The sequence below is a fragment of the Oncorhynchus kisutch genome, unplaced genomic scaffold (assembly GCF_002021735.2).
Source record: "Oncorhynchus kisutch isolate 150728-3 unplaced genomic scaffold, Okis_V2 scaffold4016, whole genome shotgun sequence".
NCBI classification, from domain to species: domain Eukaryota; kingdom Metazoa; phylum Chordata; class Actinopteri; order Salmoniformes; family Salmonidae; genus Oncorhynchus; species Oncorhynchus kisutch.
The window spans coordinates 19,124-35,000 of NW_022265961.1; the positions used below are offsets into that span (position 1 = coordinate 19,124).

The 15,877-nt window shown below is 49.7% G+C and overlaps 1 protein-coding gene across 1 annotated transcript in view; it reads left to right on the forward strand.

Annotated features, from left to right (window-relative positions):
* The window catches only part of LOC109883951 (serine/threonine-protein kinase SMG1), a gene marked incomplete at its 5' end in the record, with an annotated part of 73,653 nt that overhangs the window by 18,807 nt on the left and 38,969 nt on the right, over nucleotides 1-15,877 (forward strand). Inside the window, 9 exon segments of the mRNA XM_031821787.1 lie at nucleotides 1,189-1,343; nucleotides 4,328-4,550; nucleotides 9,425-9,671; nucleotides 10,913-10,983; nucleotides 12,034-12,192; nucleotides 12,370-12,621; nucleotides 13,133-13,271; nucleotides 13,530-13,639; nucleotides 15,103-15,321. Coding sequence (XP_031677647.1) covers nucleotides 1,189-1,343; nucleotides 4,328-4,550; nucleotides 9,425-9,671; nucleotides 10,913-10,983; nucleotides 12,034-12,192; nucleotides 12,370-12,621; nucleotides 13,133-13,271; nucleotides 13,530-13,639; nucleotides 15,103-15,321 — 1,575 coding nt within the window.

The window sequence follows — 15,877 nt, forward strand, 5'->3', positions numbered from 1 at the left end:
CCAGTTAACCCACTGTTCCCAGGCCAGTTAACCCACTGTTCCTAGACCAGTTAACCCACTGTTCCTAGGCCGTCATTGTAAATAAGAATTTGTTCTTAACTGACTTTCCTGGTTGAACAGATAAAACAAATAAACCACCTGTCTTTCCCTCTGCTAACTGACTCTGCATCTCCGTGACTGACTGTCGTCTTAGACGGTGCACATTTAAAAAAAAAAATATAATAATAATGATATTAGGACACTGTTGTTGTTGATGATCAGTAAGTACCAGAGGTGTGGACTCGAGTCACATGACTTGGCCCCACCTCTGGTAAGTACCCATATTGGTCGTTCTCTAAAATAAAACCACTTTGAATGAATTGGTCTCCATCCTAGGATCATGTGATGCTCATAAAGAGTATTTACAACTTCTATTATTCAGAAACACAAAGTACTGTCAAATACCGTCATAAAAGGAGACTAATGTCGGGATATCAAATCAAATCAAATCAAATTTATTTATATAGCCCTTCGTACATCAGCTGATATCTCAAAGTGCTGTACAGAAATATGATATGATAGGGCATATCATATATGATATCATATATGATATGACATTGTCTGGCGGCGTCCTGTGCTAACCACGTGTGACTCTGTGGGTCCCCAGGTCCAGATGCTAGTGGGAGAGCTTCCTGTGCTAACCACGTGTGACTCTGTGTCTGTCCGTGGGTCCCCAGGTCCAGATGCTAGTGGGAGAGCTTCCTGTGCTAACCACGTGTGACTCTGTGTCTGTCCGTGGGTCCCAAGGTCCAGATGCTAGTGGGAGAGCTTCCTGTGCTAACCACGTGTGACTCTGTGTGTCTGTCCGTGGGTCCCCAGGTCCAGATGCTAGTGGGAGAGCTTCCTGTGCTAACCACGTGTGACTCTGTGTCTGTCTGTGGGTCCCCAGGTCCAGATGCTAGTGGGAGAGCTTCCTGTGCTAACCACGTGTGACTCTGTGTCTGTCTGTGGGTCCCCAGGTCCAGATGCTAGTGGGAGAGCTTCCTTTGCTAACCACGTGTGACTCTGTGTCTGTCCGTGGGTCCCCAGGTCCAGATGCTAGTGGGAGAGCTTCCTGTGCTAACCACGTGTGACTCTGTGGGTCCCCAGGTCTAGATGCTAGTGGGAGAGCTTCCTGTGCTAACCACGTGTGACTCTGTGGGTCCCCAGGTCCAGATGCTAGTTGGAGAGCTGCGGCGCGTGACCCTGCTGTGGGATGAGCTGTGGCTGGGCGTCCTGCAGCAGCAACACATGCACGTCCTGCGCAGGATTCAGCAGCTGGAGGACGAGGTCAAGAGAGTGCAGAACAACAACACACTACGCAAGTGAGTCACACACTGCTAGGGTACGCGCTGCTAGGGTACGCGCTAGTAGGTTAGTCCCTGTCTCAGGTACTGGGTAGCCTAGGCTACCAGAGGTTAGTCCCTGTCTCAGGTACTGGGTAGCCTAGGCTACCAGAGGTTAGTCCCTGTCTCAGGTACTGGGTAGCCTAGGCTACCAGAGGTTAGTCCCTGTCTCAGGTACTGGGTAGCCTAGGCTACCAGAGGTTAGTCCCTGTCTCAGGTACTGGGTAGCCTAGGCTACCAGAGGTTAGTCCCTGTCTCAGGTACTGGGTAGCCTAGGCTACCAGAGGTTAGTCCCTGTCTCAGGTACTGGGTAGCCTAGGCTACCAGAGGTTAGTCCCTGTCTCAGGTACTGGGTAGCCTAGGCTACCAGAGGTTAGTCCCTGTCTCAGGTACTGGGTAGCCTAGGCTACCAGAGGTTAGTCCCTGTCTCAGGTACTGGGTAGCCTAGGCTACCAGAGGTTAGTCCCTGTCTCAGGTACTGGGTAGCCTAGGCTACCAGAGGTTAGTCCCTGTCTCAGGTACTGGGTAGCCTAGGCTACCAGAGGTTAGTCCCTGTCTCAGGTACTGGGTAGCCTAGGCTACCAGAGGTTAGTCCCTGTCTCAGGTACTGGGTAGCCTAGGCTACCAGAGGTTAGTCCCTGTCTCAGGTACTGGGTAGCCTAGGCTACCAGAGGTTAGTCCCTGTCTCAGGTACTGGGTAGCCTAGGCTACCAGAGGTTAGTCCCTGTCTCAGGTACTGGGTAGCCTAGGCTACCAGAGGTTAGTCCCTGTCTCAGGTACTGGGTAGCCTAGGCTACCAGAGGTTAGTCCCTGTCTCAGGTACTGGGTAGCCTAGGCTACCAGAGGTTAGTCCCTGTCTCAGGTACTGGGTAGCCTAGGCTACCAGAGGTTAGTCCCTGTCTCAGGTACTGGGTAGCCTAGGCTACCAGAGGTTAGTCCCTGTCTCAGGTACTGGGTAGCCTAGGCTACCAGAGGTTAGTCCCTGTCTCAGGTACTGGGTAGCCTAGGCTACCAGAGGTTAGTCCCTGTCTCAGGTACTGGGTAGCCTAGGCTACCAGAGGTTAGTCCCTGTCTCAGGTACTGGGTAGCCTAGGCTACCAGAGGTTAGTCCCTGTCTCAGGTACTGGGTAGCCTAGGCTACCAGAGGTTAGTCCCTGTCTCAGGTACTGGGTAGCCTAGGCTACCAGAGGTTAGTCCCTGTCTCAGGTACTGGGTAGCCTAGGCTACCAGAGGTTAGTCCCTGTCTCAGGTACTGGGTAGCCTAGGCTACCAGAGGTTAGTCCCTGTCTCAGGTACTGGGTAGCCTAGGCTACCAGAGGTTAGTCCCTGTCTCAGGTACTGGGTAGCCTAGGCTACCAGAGGTTAGTCCCTGTCTCAGGTACTGGGTAGCCTAGGCTACCAGAGGTTAGTCCCTGTCTCAGGTACTGGGTAGCCTAGGCTACCAGAGGTTAGTCCCTGTCTCAGGTACTGGGTAGCCTAGGCTACCAGAGGTTAGTCCCTGTCTCAGGTACTGGGTAGCCTAGGCTACCAGAGGTTAGTCCTGTCTCAGGTACTGGGTAGCCTAGGCTACCAGAGGTTAGTCCCTGTCTCAGGTACTGGGTAGCCTAGGCTACCAGAGGTTAGTCCCTGTCTCAGGTACTGGGTAGCCTAGGCTACCAGAGGTTAGTCCCTGTCTCAGGTACTGGGTAGCCTAGGCTACCAGAGGTTAGTCCCTGTCTCAGGTACTGGGTAGCCTAGGCTACCAGAGGTTAGTCCCTGTCTCAGGTACTGGGTAGCCTAGGCTACCAGAGGTTAGTCCCTGTCTCAGGTACTGGGTAGCCTAGGCTACCAGAGGTTAGTCCCTGTCTCAGGTACTGGGTAGCCTAGGCTACCAGAGGTTAGTCCCTGTCTCAGGTACTGGGTAGCCTAGGCTACCAGAGGTTAGTCCCTGTCTCAGGTACTGGGTAGCCTAGGCTACCAGAGGTTAGTCCCTGTCTCAGGTACTGGGTAGCCTAGGCTACCAGAGGTTAGTCCCTGTCTCAGGTACTGGGTAGCCTAGGCTACCAGAGGTTAGTCCCTGTCTCAGGTACTGGGTAGCCTAGGCTACCAGAGGTTAGTCCCTGTCTCAGGTACTGGGTAGCCTAGGCTACCAGAGGTTAGTCCCTGTCTCAGGTACTGGGTAGCCTAGGCTACCAGAGGTTAGTCCCTGTCTCAGGTACTGGGTAGCCTAGGCTACCAGAGGTTAGTCCCTGTCTCAGGTACTGGGTAGCCTAGGCTACCAGAGGTTAGTCCCTGTCTCAGGTACTGGGTAGCCTAGGCTACCAGAGGTTAGTCCCTGTCTCAGGTACTGGGTAGCCTAGGCTACCAGAGGTTAGTCCCTGTCTCAGGTACTGGGTAGCCTAGGCTACCAGAGGTTAGTCCCTGTCTCAGGTACTGGGTAGCCTAGGCTACCAGAGGTTAGTCCCTGTCTCAGGTACTGGGTAGCCTAGGCTACCAGAGGTTAGTCCCTGTCTCAGGTACTGGGTAGCCTAGGCTACCAGAGGTTAGTCCCTGTCTCAGGTACTGGGTAGCCTAGGCTACCAGAGGTTAGTCCCCGTCTCAGGTACTGGGTAGCCTAGGCTACCAGAGGTTAGTCCCCGTCTCAGGTACTGGGTAGCCTAGGCTACCAGAGGTTAGTCCCCGTCTCAGGTACTGGGTAGCCTAGGCTACCAGAGGTTAGTCCCCGTCTCAGGTACTGGGTAGCCTAGGCTACCAGAGGTTAGTCCCCGTCTCAGGTACTGGGTAGCCTCGGCCCCGTCTCAGGTACTGGGTAGCCTCGGCCCCGTCTCAGGTACTGGGTAGCCTCGGCCCCGTCTCAGGTACTGGGTTTCATTCTGACCCTCTGCACTTCTCACTCTCTAACTATACAACACTGTCCTGTCTCAACATGTATGTTTTAACCTCAGTCAAAGGAGCATAGATGAACAGTGTGTCTCGTCTGTCAGGGAGGAGAAGGTGGCCATCATGTGTGAGAAGCACTCCGCTCTGATGCGTCCCGTGGTGTTCGCTCTGGACCACGTGAGGAGCATCACCACGACGCCCGCCGAGACCCCCCACGAGACCTGGTTCCAGCAGACCTACGGGGACGCCATCACCTCGGCCCTGGAGAGACTGAAGAGCCCTCACAACCCGGCCAACCCGGCCAGCAGCTGGGTCCCGTTCAAACAGGTATGACCAGGACCGTGGGGTGGGGGGGGTGTTCCCTGAGGGGGTAGGGTGACGTTTGTGTTCCCTGAGGGGGTAGGGTGACGTTTGTTCCCTGAGGGGGTGGGGTGACGTTTGTGTTCCCTGAGGGGGTGGGGTGACGTTTGTGTTCCCTGAGGGGGTGGGGTGACGTTTGTGTTCCCTGAGGGGGTGGGGTGACGTTTGTGTTCCCTGAGGGGGTAGGGTGACGTTTGTGTTCCCTGAGGGGGTGGGGTGACGTTTGTGTTCCCTGAGGGGGTGGGGTGACGTTTGTGTTCCCTGAGGGGGTGAGGTGACGTTCCCGTTCCCTGAGGGGGTGGGGTGACGTTCCCGTTCCCTGAGGGGGTGGGGTGACGTTCCCGTTCCCTGAGGGGGTGGGGTGACGTTCCCGTTCCCTGAGGGGGTGGGGTGACGTTCCCGTTCCCTGAGGGGGTGGGGTGACGTTCCCGTTCCCTGAGGGGGTGGGGTGACGTTGCCACTATAAGCTGATCTTGGATCAGCTTCGCATTGTCCTCCACTAATGGGTAAAGGTAGACTCGGGGAGATGACGTTAAAATGAACAGCACCGCAGATATTGAGATATCTAGCTAATGACAAATGGTCTTTGAATTGGTAACTGTACAAAATAAGATGCTCGTATTGACAAGGAGAATATTAGCATCGTAAAGACGAGAGAGAAACCCAGCTGACTAGCGTGTCTGGTTTTGGCTGACTGTCTACTCTGCTTGTTATCAAAACCAAAGTTCATTTCGCACCAATCTTATCCATCAGAATAAATAGTTTTAAATTGTAAATATTATAATTACCAACGTAAAAACATTGTGTACAGTTTCTTACCCTAATGTTACTGTCCTGATCTCAATGACAACGGAACCTTTTCAGGTCCAGTGGAGACCAGGTGCCACTTTCAGTCCCCGTGCCTAAACTCTGTTTGCTCAAACCTGCCATGGATGCATTGGGAAAGGGGCGTCAGTTGTTACCATGGCATTTCCAGATGGTGCTACCCATATTGTTAGGGTCTTACTATGGCATTTCCAGATGGCGCTACCCATACTGTTAGGGTCTTACTATGGCATTTCCAGATGGTGCTACCCATATTGTTAAAACCAGTTGATCCTACCCATCCCGGATCCGGGATCGTGACTACAGGCTCAGCTCATTACCATAACGCAAAATGCGAAAAAATATTATTCGAAATATTTAACCTCCACACCTATACAAGTCCAATAGCTCAAATGAAAGATAAACACCTTGTTCATCTACCCAGCAAGTCAGATTTCTAAAATGTTTTACGGCGAAAACACACCACACATTTATATATTAGACCACCAAAACAAAAGACAAGAAGCGGCCATTTTGTCCCAGAAAATATAAACTTATAAAAGCAGGATTAATAAATAAATAATTCACTAACCTTTTGAAAATCTTCATCAGATGACAGTAATAGGACATGTTATACAGTACATTTTATTTTTTTTCAATAATATGCTATTTATATCCATAAATCTCTGTTTACAATGACGAGATTTTTGAAAAATGCTACTCAAATGTCCGGAGAAATGATGATAGCTCCGACAGATAACATCAGATAACAAGCAATACACATGACTAAATATACATGTTCTACATATAGTTAGAAAGATACACTTCTTCTTAATAAAACAGCTGTGTTACATTTATTTTTAGCGTTACAGAATTCGTTCACTAGGCTATAATATGAGGCGGCGCTCAGATATTAGCTGTATGTCTCCTCTACGTTTGGAGAGCACAGAAACCCAAAATGAACCACATAAATATTCCCTTACCTTTGATGTTCTTCGATCAGAAGACGTGGAAGGAGTTATACTTACCCAATACATCGTTTGGTTTCAAGTTGTGTGTCTCTGTATAAGCATATGCCAACAGCTTCTGCTGAAATTCACCCAAAATGACTTCTGGTCCCGCACTCTTGCGCATCAAAACTTCAAAATTACATATTATATGTTGACTAAACTGGTCAAACTAAGTGCAGAATCGAGCTTAAGGATGTTTTAATCGTGTAAAACAAAGATCAGCGCGAACGGACAAACCGAAGTCAATTGGTGCTTCATGGAAAAAAAGGCAGAGACGCACAATAGAGTGCATGTATATTCGCGTGACCCCAATGTTTTAGCCCGCCAAAGGACGGGGGCGCGCTAGATTCTCACAAAGAACGCGTCATTTGAAAGCAGACATCGCGCTGAACACATAGAAACTGTTCCTGGATCCGTAGCTGGTTGGGAAGGGTGGGGGCGATGACGTCAAAGTTGACCCAACTTTTCTGTTGAGAAGAGAGAGTTTGGAAGAAAGGCTGCCCTGGGAGTTCTGCTTTACATACAGACATAATTTAAACGGTTTTAGAAACTTTAGAGTTTTCTATTCAATAATAATTATTATATGCATATATTAGCAATTTTGGGAAAAAATATTTTCAGTTTACTATGGGCACGTACTTCCTCCAAAGGGGGCAGTATTCAGCCATAGGATCAACTGGTTTTAAGGGCTCAACAAACAGAGAAAAAAAACCTCTCAGACGACCTAGAAAAAGCTCAAACCCAACTTTATTCACTCGCTGGGTCATACAGATGCGAAGACAACATACAAGACATCACACAAACACATCTCTATACCTTCTAACTAGGAGTCGTCATCTCCTTGTGTCTAAGATACACACCTTCTCTGTTGCTGGGCAGAAACACAGTAGGTTCCTCTCACTGGTATTGTCATGGCCCTGCCTGAGTCTAGGAGCCTTATGGGTGTGGAAATAGGACTTTTAACAGATGGTCTTCAGGGTGGGCCCCTGTGGCCTCCCCTCCCCTCCCAGCAGTGTGTCTGTATGGGATAGGTCTATAATCAGATGGTCTTCAGGGTGGGCCCCTGTGCCCCCCCCCCTCCCAGCAGTGTGTCTGTATGGTCTATAATCAGATGGTCTTCAGGGTGGGCCCCTGTGGCCCCCCTCCCAGCAGTGTGTCTGTATGGGATAGGTCTATGATCAGATGGTCTTCAGGGTGGGCCCCTGTGCCCCCCCCCCCCTCCCAGCAGTGTGTCTGTATGGTCTATAATCAGATGGTCTTCAGGGTGGGCCCCTGTGGCCCCCCTCCCAGCAGTGTGTCTGTATGGTCTATAATCAGATGGTCTTCAGGGTGGGCCCCTGTGGCCCCCCTCCCCTCCCAGCAGTGTGTCTGTATGGGATAGGTCTATAATCAGTTGGTCTTCAGGGTGGGCCCCTGTGGCCCCCCTCCCCACCCAGCAGTGTGTCTGTATGGGATAGGTCTATAATCAGTTGGTCTTCAGGGTGGGCCCCTGTGGCCCCCCTCCCAGCAGTGTGTCTGTATGGGATAGGTCTATAATCAGATGGTCTTCAGGGTGGGCCCCTGTGGCCCCCCTCCCCTCCCAGCAGTGTGTCTGTATGGTCTATAATCAGATGTTCTTCAGGGTGGGCCCCTGTGGCCCCCCTCCAGCAGTGTGTCTGTATGGAATAGGTCTATAATCAGATGGTCTTCAGGGTGGGCCCCTGTGGCCCCCCTCCAGCAGTGTGTCTGTATGGGATAGGTCTATAATCAGATGTTCTTCAGGGTGGGCCCCTGTGGCCCCCCTCCCAGCAGTGTCTTCTCTACCTGTTGATCTTATCTCCAGTTGAGTTCCTCATCCCTGAAGGTCCCGTTTCCTCAGCAACGGGTCTGCCTTATCAGGAACTCAAACTAGACTGTTGTCCTTTGCGTCCCTCCTAACGAACATTCATATTCAACAATAATATATTTGAACAGGGGCGGCAGGGTAGCCTAGTGGTTAGAGTGTTGGACTAGTAACCGGAAGGTTGCGAGTTCAATCCCCCGAGCTGACAAGGTACAAATCTGTCGTTCTGCCCCTGAACAGGCAGTTGACCCACTGTTCCTAGGCCGTCATTGAAAATAAGAATTTGTTCTTAACTGACTTGCCTGGTTAAATAAATAAACAGAACATGGACTTTCTACACTTCACCCTTTTTCCTCACGCCGTACCGTGCCCCGTTGCGCGGGACCTCTTGACCCTTAACCCCTAACGTTCCTTATACATGTAAGGTAGTCAATACGTTGTAGTGTGGTAACATGAATAAGTCGACTTCAATACAGATTTCAACAACAAAATCCTCCCCCAAAATAGAGATGTTTCTATGTTAAATAGAGATGTTTCTATGTTAAATAGAGATGTTTCTATGTTAAATAGAGATGTTTCTATGTTAAATAGAGATGTTTCTATGTTAAATGGAGATGTTTCTATGTTAAATGGAGATGTTTCTATGTTAAATGGAGATGTTTCTATGTTAAATGGAGATGTTTCTATGTTAAAGGGAGATGTTTCTATGTTAGGGAGATGTTTCTATGTTAGGGAGATGTTTCTATGTTAAATGGAGATGTTTCTATGTTAAAGGGAGATGTTTCTATGTTAAAGGGAGATGTTTCTATGTTAAATAGAGATGTTTCTATATTAAATAGAGATGTTTCTATGTTAGAGATGTTTCTATGTTAAATAGAGATGTTTCTATGTTAAATAGAGATGTTTCTATGTTAAAGGGAGATGTTTCTATGTTAAAGGGAGATGTTTCTATGTTAAAGGGAGATGTTTAGTTTTAGGGGATTGAAGACATCTCTTCACTTCCTGAAGTGTTTCCAGTCTCCTTTAAGATGAGGGTTGGGGGAAGGGAGGCTGATCCTAGATCTGTGCTAAGGGTAAATTTGGTCCGTGTCTGTGTGTGAAGGTGCTTTTTGTTTCCGTCCAATGTATCTGAAACCTTTTTAAAATGTATACTGTACTTTTTCTGTTGAAATGGATTTAAATGAAAGTTTTAAATTGTCTCCTAGATCATGCTGAGTCTCCAGCAGAGGGCTCAGAAGAGGACCAGCTATCTGCTGCGTCTGGACCACATCAGCCCCCGCCTGGCTGCCATGGCGACCACTGAGATGGCGTTGCCGGGCGAGGTGTCGGCAACGGACGCGTTGACCATCCAAAGTGTTGGTAACACCATCACCATCCTGCCGACCAAAACCAAGCCCAAGAAACTACACTTCCTGGGCTCCGACGGACGCAACTACCCTTACCTCTTCAAAGGTAGCGACCACACACACACACACACACACACACACACACACACACACGATGAACGCAACTAGCCCTACCTCTTCAAAGGTAGCGACCACACACACACACACACACACACACACACACACACACACACACACACACACACACACACGATGAACGCAACTAGCCCTACCTCTTCAAAGGTAGCGACCAAATCAAATCAAATCAAATGTATTTATATAGCCCTTCTTACATCAGCTGATATCTCAAAGTGCTGTACAGAAACCCAGCCTAAAACCCCAAACAGCAAGCAATGCAGGTGGAGAAGCACGGTGGCTAGGAAAAACTCCCTAGAAAGGCCAATACCTAGGAAGAAACCTAGAGAGGAACCAGGCTATGTGGGGTGGCCAGTCCTCTTCTGGCTGTGCCGGGTGGAGATTATAACAGAACATGGTCAAGATGTTCAATGTTCATAAATGACCAGCATGGTCGAATAATAATAAGGCAGAACAGTTGAAACTAGAGCAGCAGCACAGTCAGGTGGAAGTTGAAACTGGAGCAGCAGCATGGCCAGGTAGACTGGGGACAGCAAGGAGTCATCATGTCAGGTAGTCCTGGGGCATGGTCCTAGGGCTCAGGTCAGTTGAAACTGGAACAGCAGCATGGCCAGGTGGACTGGGGACAGCAAGGAGTCATCATGTCAGGTAGTCCTGGGGCATGGTCCTAGGGCTCAGGTCCTCCGAGAGAGAGAAAGAAAGAGAGAAGGAGAGAATTAGAGAACGCACACTTAGATTCACACAGGACACCGAATAGGACAGGAGAAGTACTCCAGATATAACAAACTGACCCCAGCCCCCCGACACATAAACTACTGCAGCATAAATACTGGAGGCTGAGACAGGAGGGGTCAGGAGACACTGTGGCCCACACACACACCCACACACACACACACACACACACACACACGATTAACGCAACTAGCCCTACCTCTTCCAGACAGAACAACCTCCAGGCAGACGACCAGCAGGAATAGAAGTATGAACCTAATTCTCCTTTCTCCTCCTAACTCTACCTCCTTCCTCCTCTCTCTCCTTCCTCCTCCCTCTCCTTCCTCCTTCCTCCTCCCTCTCCTTCCTCCTTCCTCCTCTCTCTCCTTCCTCCTCCCTCTCCTTCCTCCTTCCTCCTCTCTCTCCCTCTCTCTGATTTGACCCTCATCTATTCCTTCCTCCTCCCTCTCCTTCCTCCTTCCTCCTCTCTCTCCCTCTCAGGTCTGGAGGACCTCCACCTAGATGAGCGAATCATGCAGTTCCTTTCTATAGTCAACACCATGTTCACCAAGGTAGGTTCTGTAGTCAACACCGTGTTCACCAAGGTACGTTCTGTAGTCAACACCGTGTTCACCAAGGTACGTTCTGTAGTCAACACCATGTTCACCAAGGTACGTTCTGTAGTCAACACCGTGTTCACCAAGGTACGTTCTGTAGTCAACACCATGTTCACCAAGGTACGTTCTGTAGTCAACACCGTGTTCACCAAGGTACGTTCTGTAGTCAACACCATGTTCACCAAGGTACGTTCTGTAGTCAACACCATGTTCACCAAGGTACGTTCTGTAGTCAACACCGTGTTCACCAAGGTACGTTCTGTAGTCAACACCATGTTCACCAAGGTACGTTCTATAGTCAACACCGTGTTCACCAAGGTACGTTCTGTAGTCAACACCATGTTCACCAAGGTACGTTCTGTAGTCAACACCGTGTTCACCAAGGTACGTTCTGTAGTCAACACCATGTTCACCAAGGTACGTTCTGTAGTCAACACCGTGTTCACCAAGGTACGTTCTGTAGTCAACACCATGTTCACCAAGGTACGTTCTGTAGTCAACACCGTGTTCACCAAGGTACGTTCTGTAGTCAACACCATGTTCACCAAGGTACGTTCTGTAGTCAACACCGTGTTCACCAAGGTACGTTCTGTAGTCAACACCGTGTTCACCAAGGTACGTTCTGTAGTCAACACCATGTTCACCAAGGTACGTTCTGTAGTCAACACCATGTTCACCAAGGTACGTTCTGTAGTCAACACCATGTTCACCAAGGTAACATCATTGATTGATTGATCATTTAAAATACGAGGCTGGTCCAGCCAGAGACAACACAGAGTACAGGGTATGGGGGCTTGTGTAGTTCAACTGTGAAAAAATACACCAAACATTACAACAACAAAAAATGTTAAAAAGATTTAACTAATAATAGAAGTAGTATAATAGGTGATTTAAACCTGAAGGCCTGTTCCAGTAATATTAACTGCTACTGGGAAAGATGGGCTGTTTCATGTGTTCATACGACTGCTGCTGTTGTCTGCAGAGCATAACTCTGTTCTTCTCTAGGTGAACCAGCAGGAGCGCCCTCACTTCCACGCCCGCCACTACTCCGTCACCCCGCTGGGGACGCGCTCAGGACTCATCCAATGGGTGGACGGCGCCACGCCGCTGTTCGGCCTCTACAAGCGCTGGCAGCAGAGAGAGGCCGTGCTGCAGGCTCAGAAGGTAATGGTTGTGGGGGTGGTGGAGTGTGATCTTGTAGGAACTTTCTCTGTGAATGTGTAGAGCTCAATACATTCAACATTGAAACTATGGCAATGCCAAACACTTTGTTGGGCCGTGGGCCTTGGGCTCTGTCTCTACTCATCTCTCATCACTTTCTGTCTCTCGCTCCTCCCCCAGGCCCAGGATTCGTTCCAGCAGCAGCCCCAGCCCCTCCCTCTGGTTCCACGACCCAGTGAGCTCTACTACAGCAAGATAGGCCCCGCCCTGAAGGGGGTGGGGCTCAGCCTGGATGTTTCGCGGCGGGATTGGCCGCTCAGCGTGATGAGGGATGTGCTTAAGGAGCTGATGGCGTCCACGCCCCCTAACCTGCTGGCCAAAGAGCTGTGGTGCTCCTGTACCACGTCTAGCGAGTGGTGGAGGGTCACACAGGTGAGCTGGGGTCAAAGGTCAAACAGGGTTTACGGTCAGTCAAGGGTTAGAGGTCACACAGGTTGTGTGGCTGCTTCTTCCTCGTATCCTTTCCTTCATCTGCACTGATGTGAAAATAACACTGATCTGAAAACATGGCGTAACTAAGACTGGATACAGGATCCACTCATAGAGTTGGATAGAGAACTCATCTTTGTAGATCTGTTCATTTCCATACTAAAAGGTCCTCTATCTTACTCCCTACGGGAGTTGTAGCAATGAGACAAGATAGTAATTACTAACAACAATTGGATACCACGAAGTTGGGGAGAAAAAGGGGGGGGGTAAAATTTAAAAAATAAAAGGTCCTCTATCTTCCTCTATGGATCCACCTGGCTGGGGCTCTCTGACTAGTGCAGATGAAGGAAAGGAAGCCATGTTGGACTAATGCTTGGGAAGGGGAGACAAATTAAAACCTTACTGGTGGCTAATTAATGGGAAATGAACGCTCCTCTTCTTCCTCCTGCCACAGTCCTACGCCAGGTCCACTGCTGTGATGTCTATGGTAGGCTACATCATTGGCCTCGGCGACCGTCACCTTGACAACGTGCTGATTGACATGACGACGGGAGAGGTGGTACACATCGACTACAACGTCTGCTTCGAGAAAGGTAAATAAATAGTTATATTCTGAGGTTTGAACGAGCAGCGACCCTCCTGGTTTAGACAGGTTGCTCTGTGGATTTCACTGCTGTTTGGCCTACTGATGTGTGATGTTTCTCTCTCTGTGTGTGTGTGTGTGATGATTCTCTCTCTGTGTGTGTGATGATTCTCTCTCTGTGTGTGTGATGATTCTCTCTCTGTGTGTGTGATGATTCTCTCTCTGTGTGTGTGTGTGTGTGTGATGATTCTCTCTGTCTGGTCTCCAGGGAAGAGCCTGCGTGTGCCAGAGAAAGTGCCGTTCCGTATGACCCACAACATAGAGACGGCCCTGGGAGTCACTGGGGTGGAGGGCATCTTCAGACTGTCCTGTGAACAGGTACGTGCTAGTGGAACACTCTCCTGTGAACAGGTAATAGTTAGTGGAACACTCTCCTGTGAACAGGTACTAGCTAGTGGAACACTCTCCTGTGAACAGGTACTAGCTAGTGGAACACTCTCCTGTGAACAGGTACTAGCTAGTGGAACACTCTCCTGTGAACAGGTACTAGCTAGTGGAACACTCTCCTGTGAACAGGTACTAGCTAGTGGAACACTCTCCTGTGAACAGGTACTAGCTAGTGGAACACTCTCCTGTGAACAGGTACTAGCTAGTGGAACACTCTCCTGTGAACAGGTAATAGTTAGTGGAACACTCTCCTGTGAACAGGTACTAGCTAGTGGAACACTCTCCTGTGAACAGGTACTAGCTAGTGGAACACTCTCCTGTGAACAGGTACTAGCTAGTGGAACACTCTCCTGTGAACAGGTACTAGCTAGTGGAACACTCTCCTGTGAACAGGTACTAGCTAGTGGAACACTCTCCTGTGAACAGGTACTAGCTAGTGGAACACTCTCCTGTGAACAGGTACTAGCTAGTGGAACACTCTCCTGTGAACAGGTACTAGCTAGTGGAACACTCTCCTGTGAACAGGTACTAGCTAGTGGAACACTCTCCTGTGAACAGGTACTAGCTAGTGGAACACTCTCCTGTGAACAGGTACTAGCTAGTGGAACACTCTCCTGTGAACAGGTACTAGCTAGTGGAACACTCTCCTGTGAACAGGTACTAGCTAGTGGAACACTCTCCTGTGAACAGGTACTAGCTAGTGGAACACTCTCCTGTGAACAGGTACTAGCTAGTGGAACACTCTCCTGTGAACAGGTACTAGCTAGTGGAACACTCTCCTGTGAACAGGTACTAGCTAGTGGAACACTCTCCTGTGAACAGGTACTAGCTAGTGGAACACTCTCCTGTGAACAGGTACTAGCTAGTGGAACACTCTCCTGTGAACAGGTACTAGCTAGTGGAACACTCTCCTGTGAACAGGTACTAGCTAGTGGAACATTTAGGAGACGTTAAACTCATTTAAACTTCCTGGCTTTGTCTGCTGTTGATCACCTCAAACTTCACTTATAACTTCGTCTTGTTTACTTCTAAACATTTCTAAACGTTCCTGACACATTTAAAGACACTGAAATGGTTTTTGTTTGTTTTTGTTTAAGTTTCTGAAACATGCAAATCATATTCTAATCTTCTCTTTTCTGATTGGTCAGGTGGTCCAGATGATGCTAACCTCTCCTCTTTGATTGGTCAGGTGGTCCAGATGATGCTAACCTCTCCTCTTTGATTGGTCAGGTGGTCCAGATGATGCTAACCTCTCCTCTTTGATTGGTCAGGTGGTCCAGATGATGCTAACCTCTCCTCTTTGATTGGTCAGATGGTCCAGATGATGCTAACCTCTCCTCTTTGATTGGTCAGGTGGTCCAGATGATGCTAACCTCTCCTCTTTGATTGGTCAGGTGGTCCAGATGATGCGTCGTGGGCGGGAGACGCTGCTGACCCTGCTGGAGGCGTTTGTGTACGACCCTCTGGTGGACTGGACGGCCGGGGGGGAGGTGGGCTTCGCCGGGGCCGTGTACGGAGGGGGGGGGCAGCAGGCGGAGAACAAGCAGAGCAAGAGGGAGATGGAGAGAGACATCACACGCTCCCTCTTCTCCTCCCGCGTGGCTGAGATCAAGGTGAGCAGTGGGAGACGGAGGCATATCCAGCTCTCTCTCTCTGTCTGAAATGACACTCTGTTCCTTGTAGAGGTCGTCCTGTATGTTGTGGATGGAGAGCCACATCACCTGTCGTTCCCCTTACCAGATGTTCTGAAATGACCAGGCCACTGACATCTTCCTCCCCTTCACTTCCTCCCTACTTCACTCCTCCCTCCTTCACTACCTCACCCCCTCCCTTTCTCCCTCCTTCACTACCTCACCCCCTTCCTTTCTCCCTCCTTCACTACCTCACTCCCTTCCTTACTCCCTCCTTCACTACCTCACTCCCTCCTTCACTACCTCACCCCCTCCCTTTCTCCCTCCTTCACTACCTCACCCCCTCCCTTTCTCCCTCCTTCACTACCTCACTCCCTTCCTTACTCCCTCATTCACTACCTCACCCCCTCCCTTTCTCCCTCCTTCACTACCTCACCCCCTTCCTTTCTCCCTCCTTCACTACCTCACTCCCTTCCTTACTCCCTCCTTCACTACCTCACTCCCTCCTTCACTACCTCACCCCCTCCCTTTCTCCCTC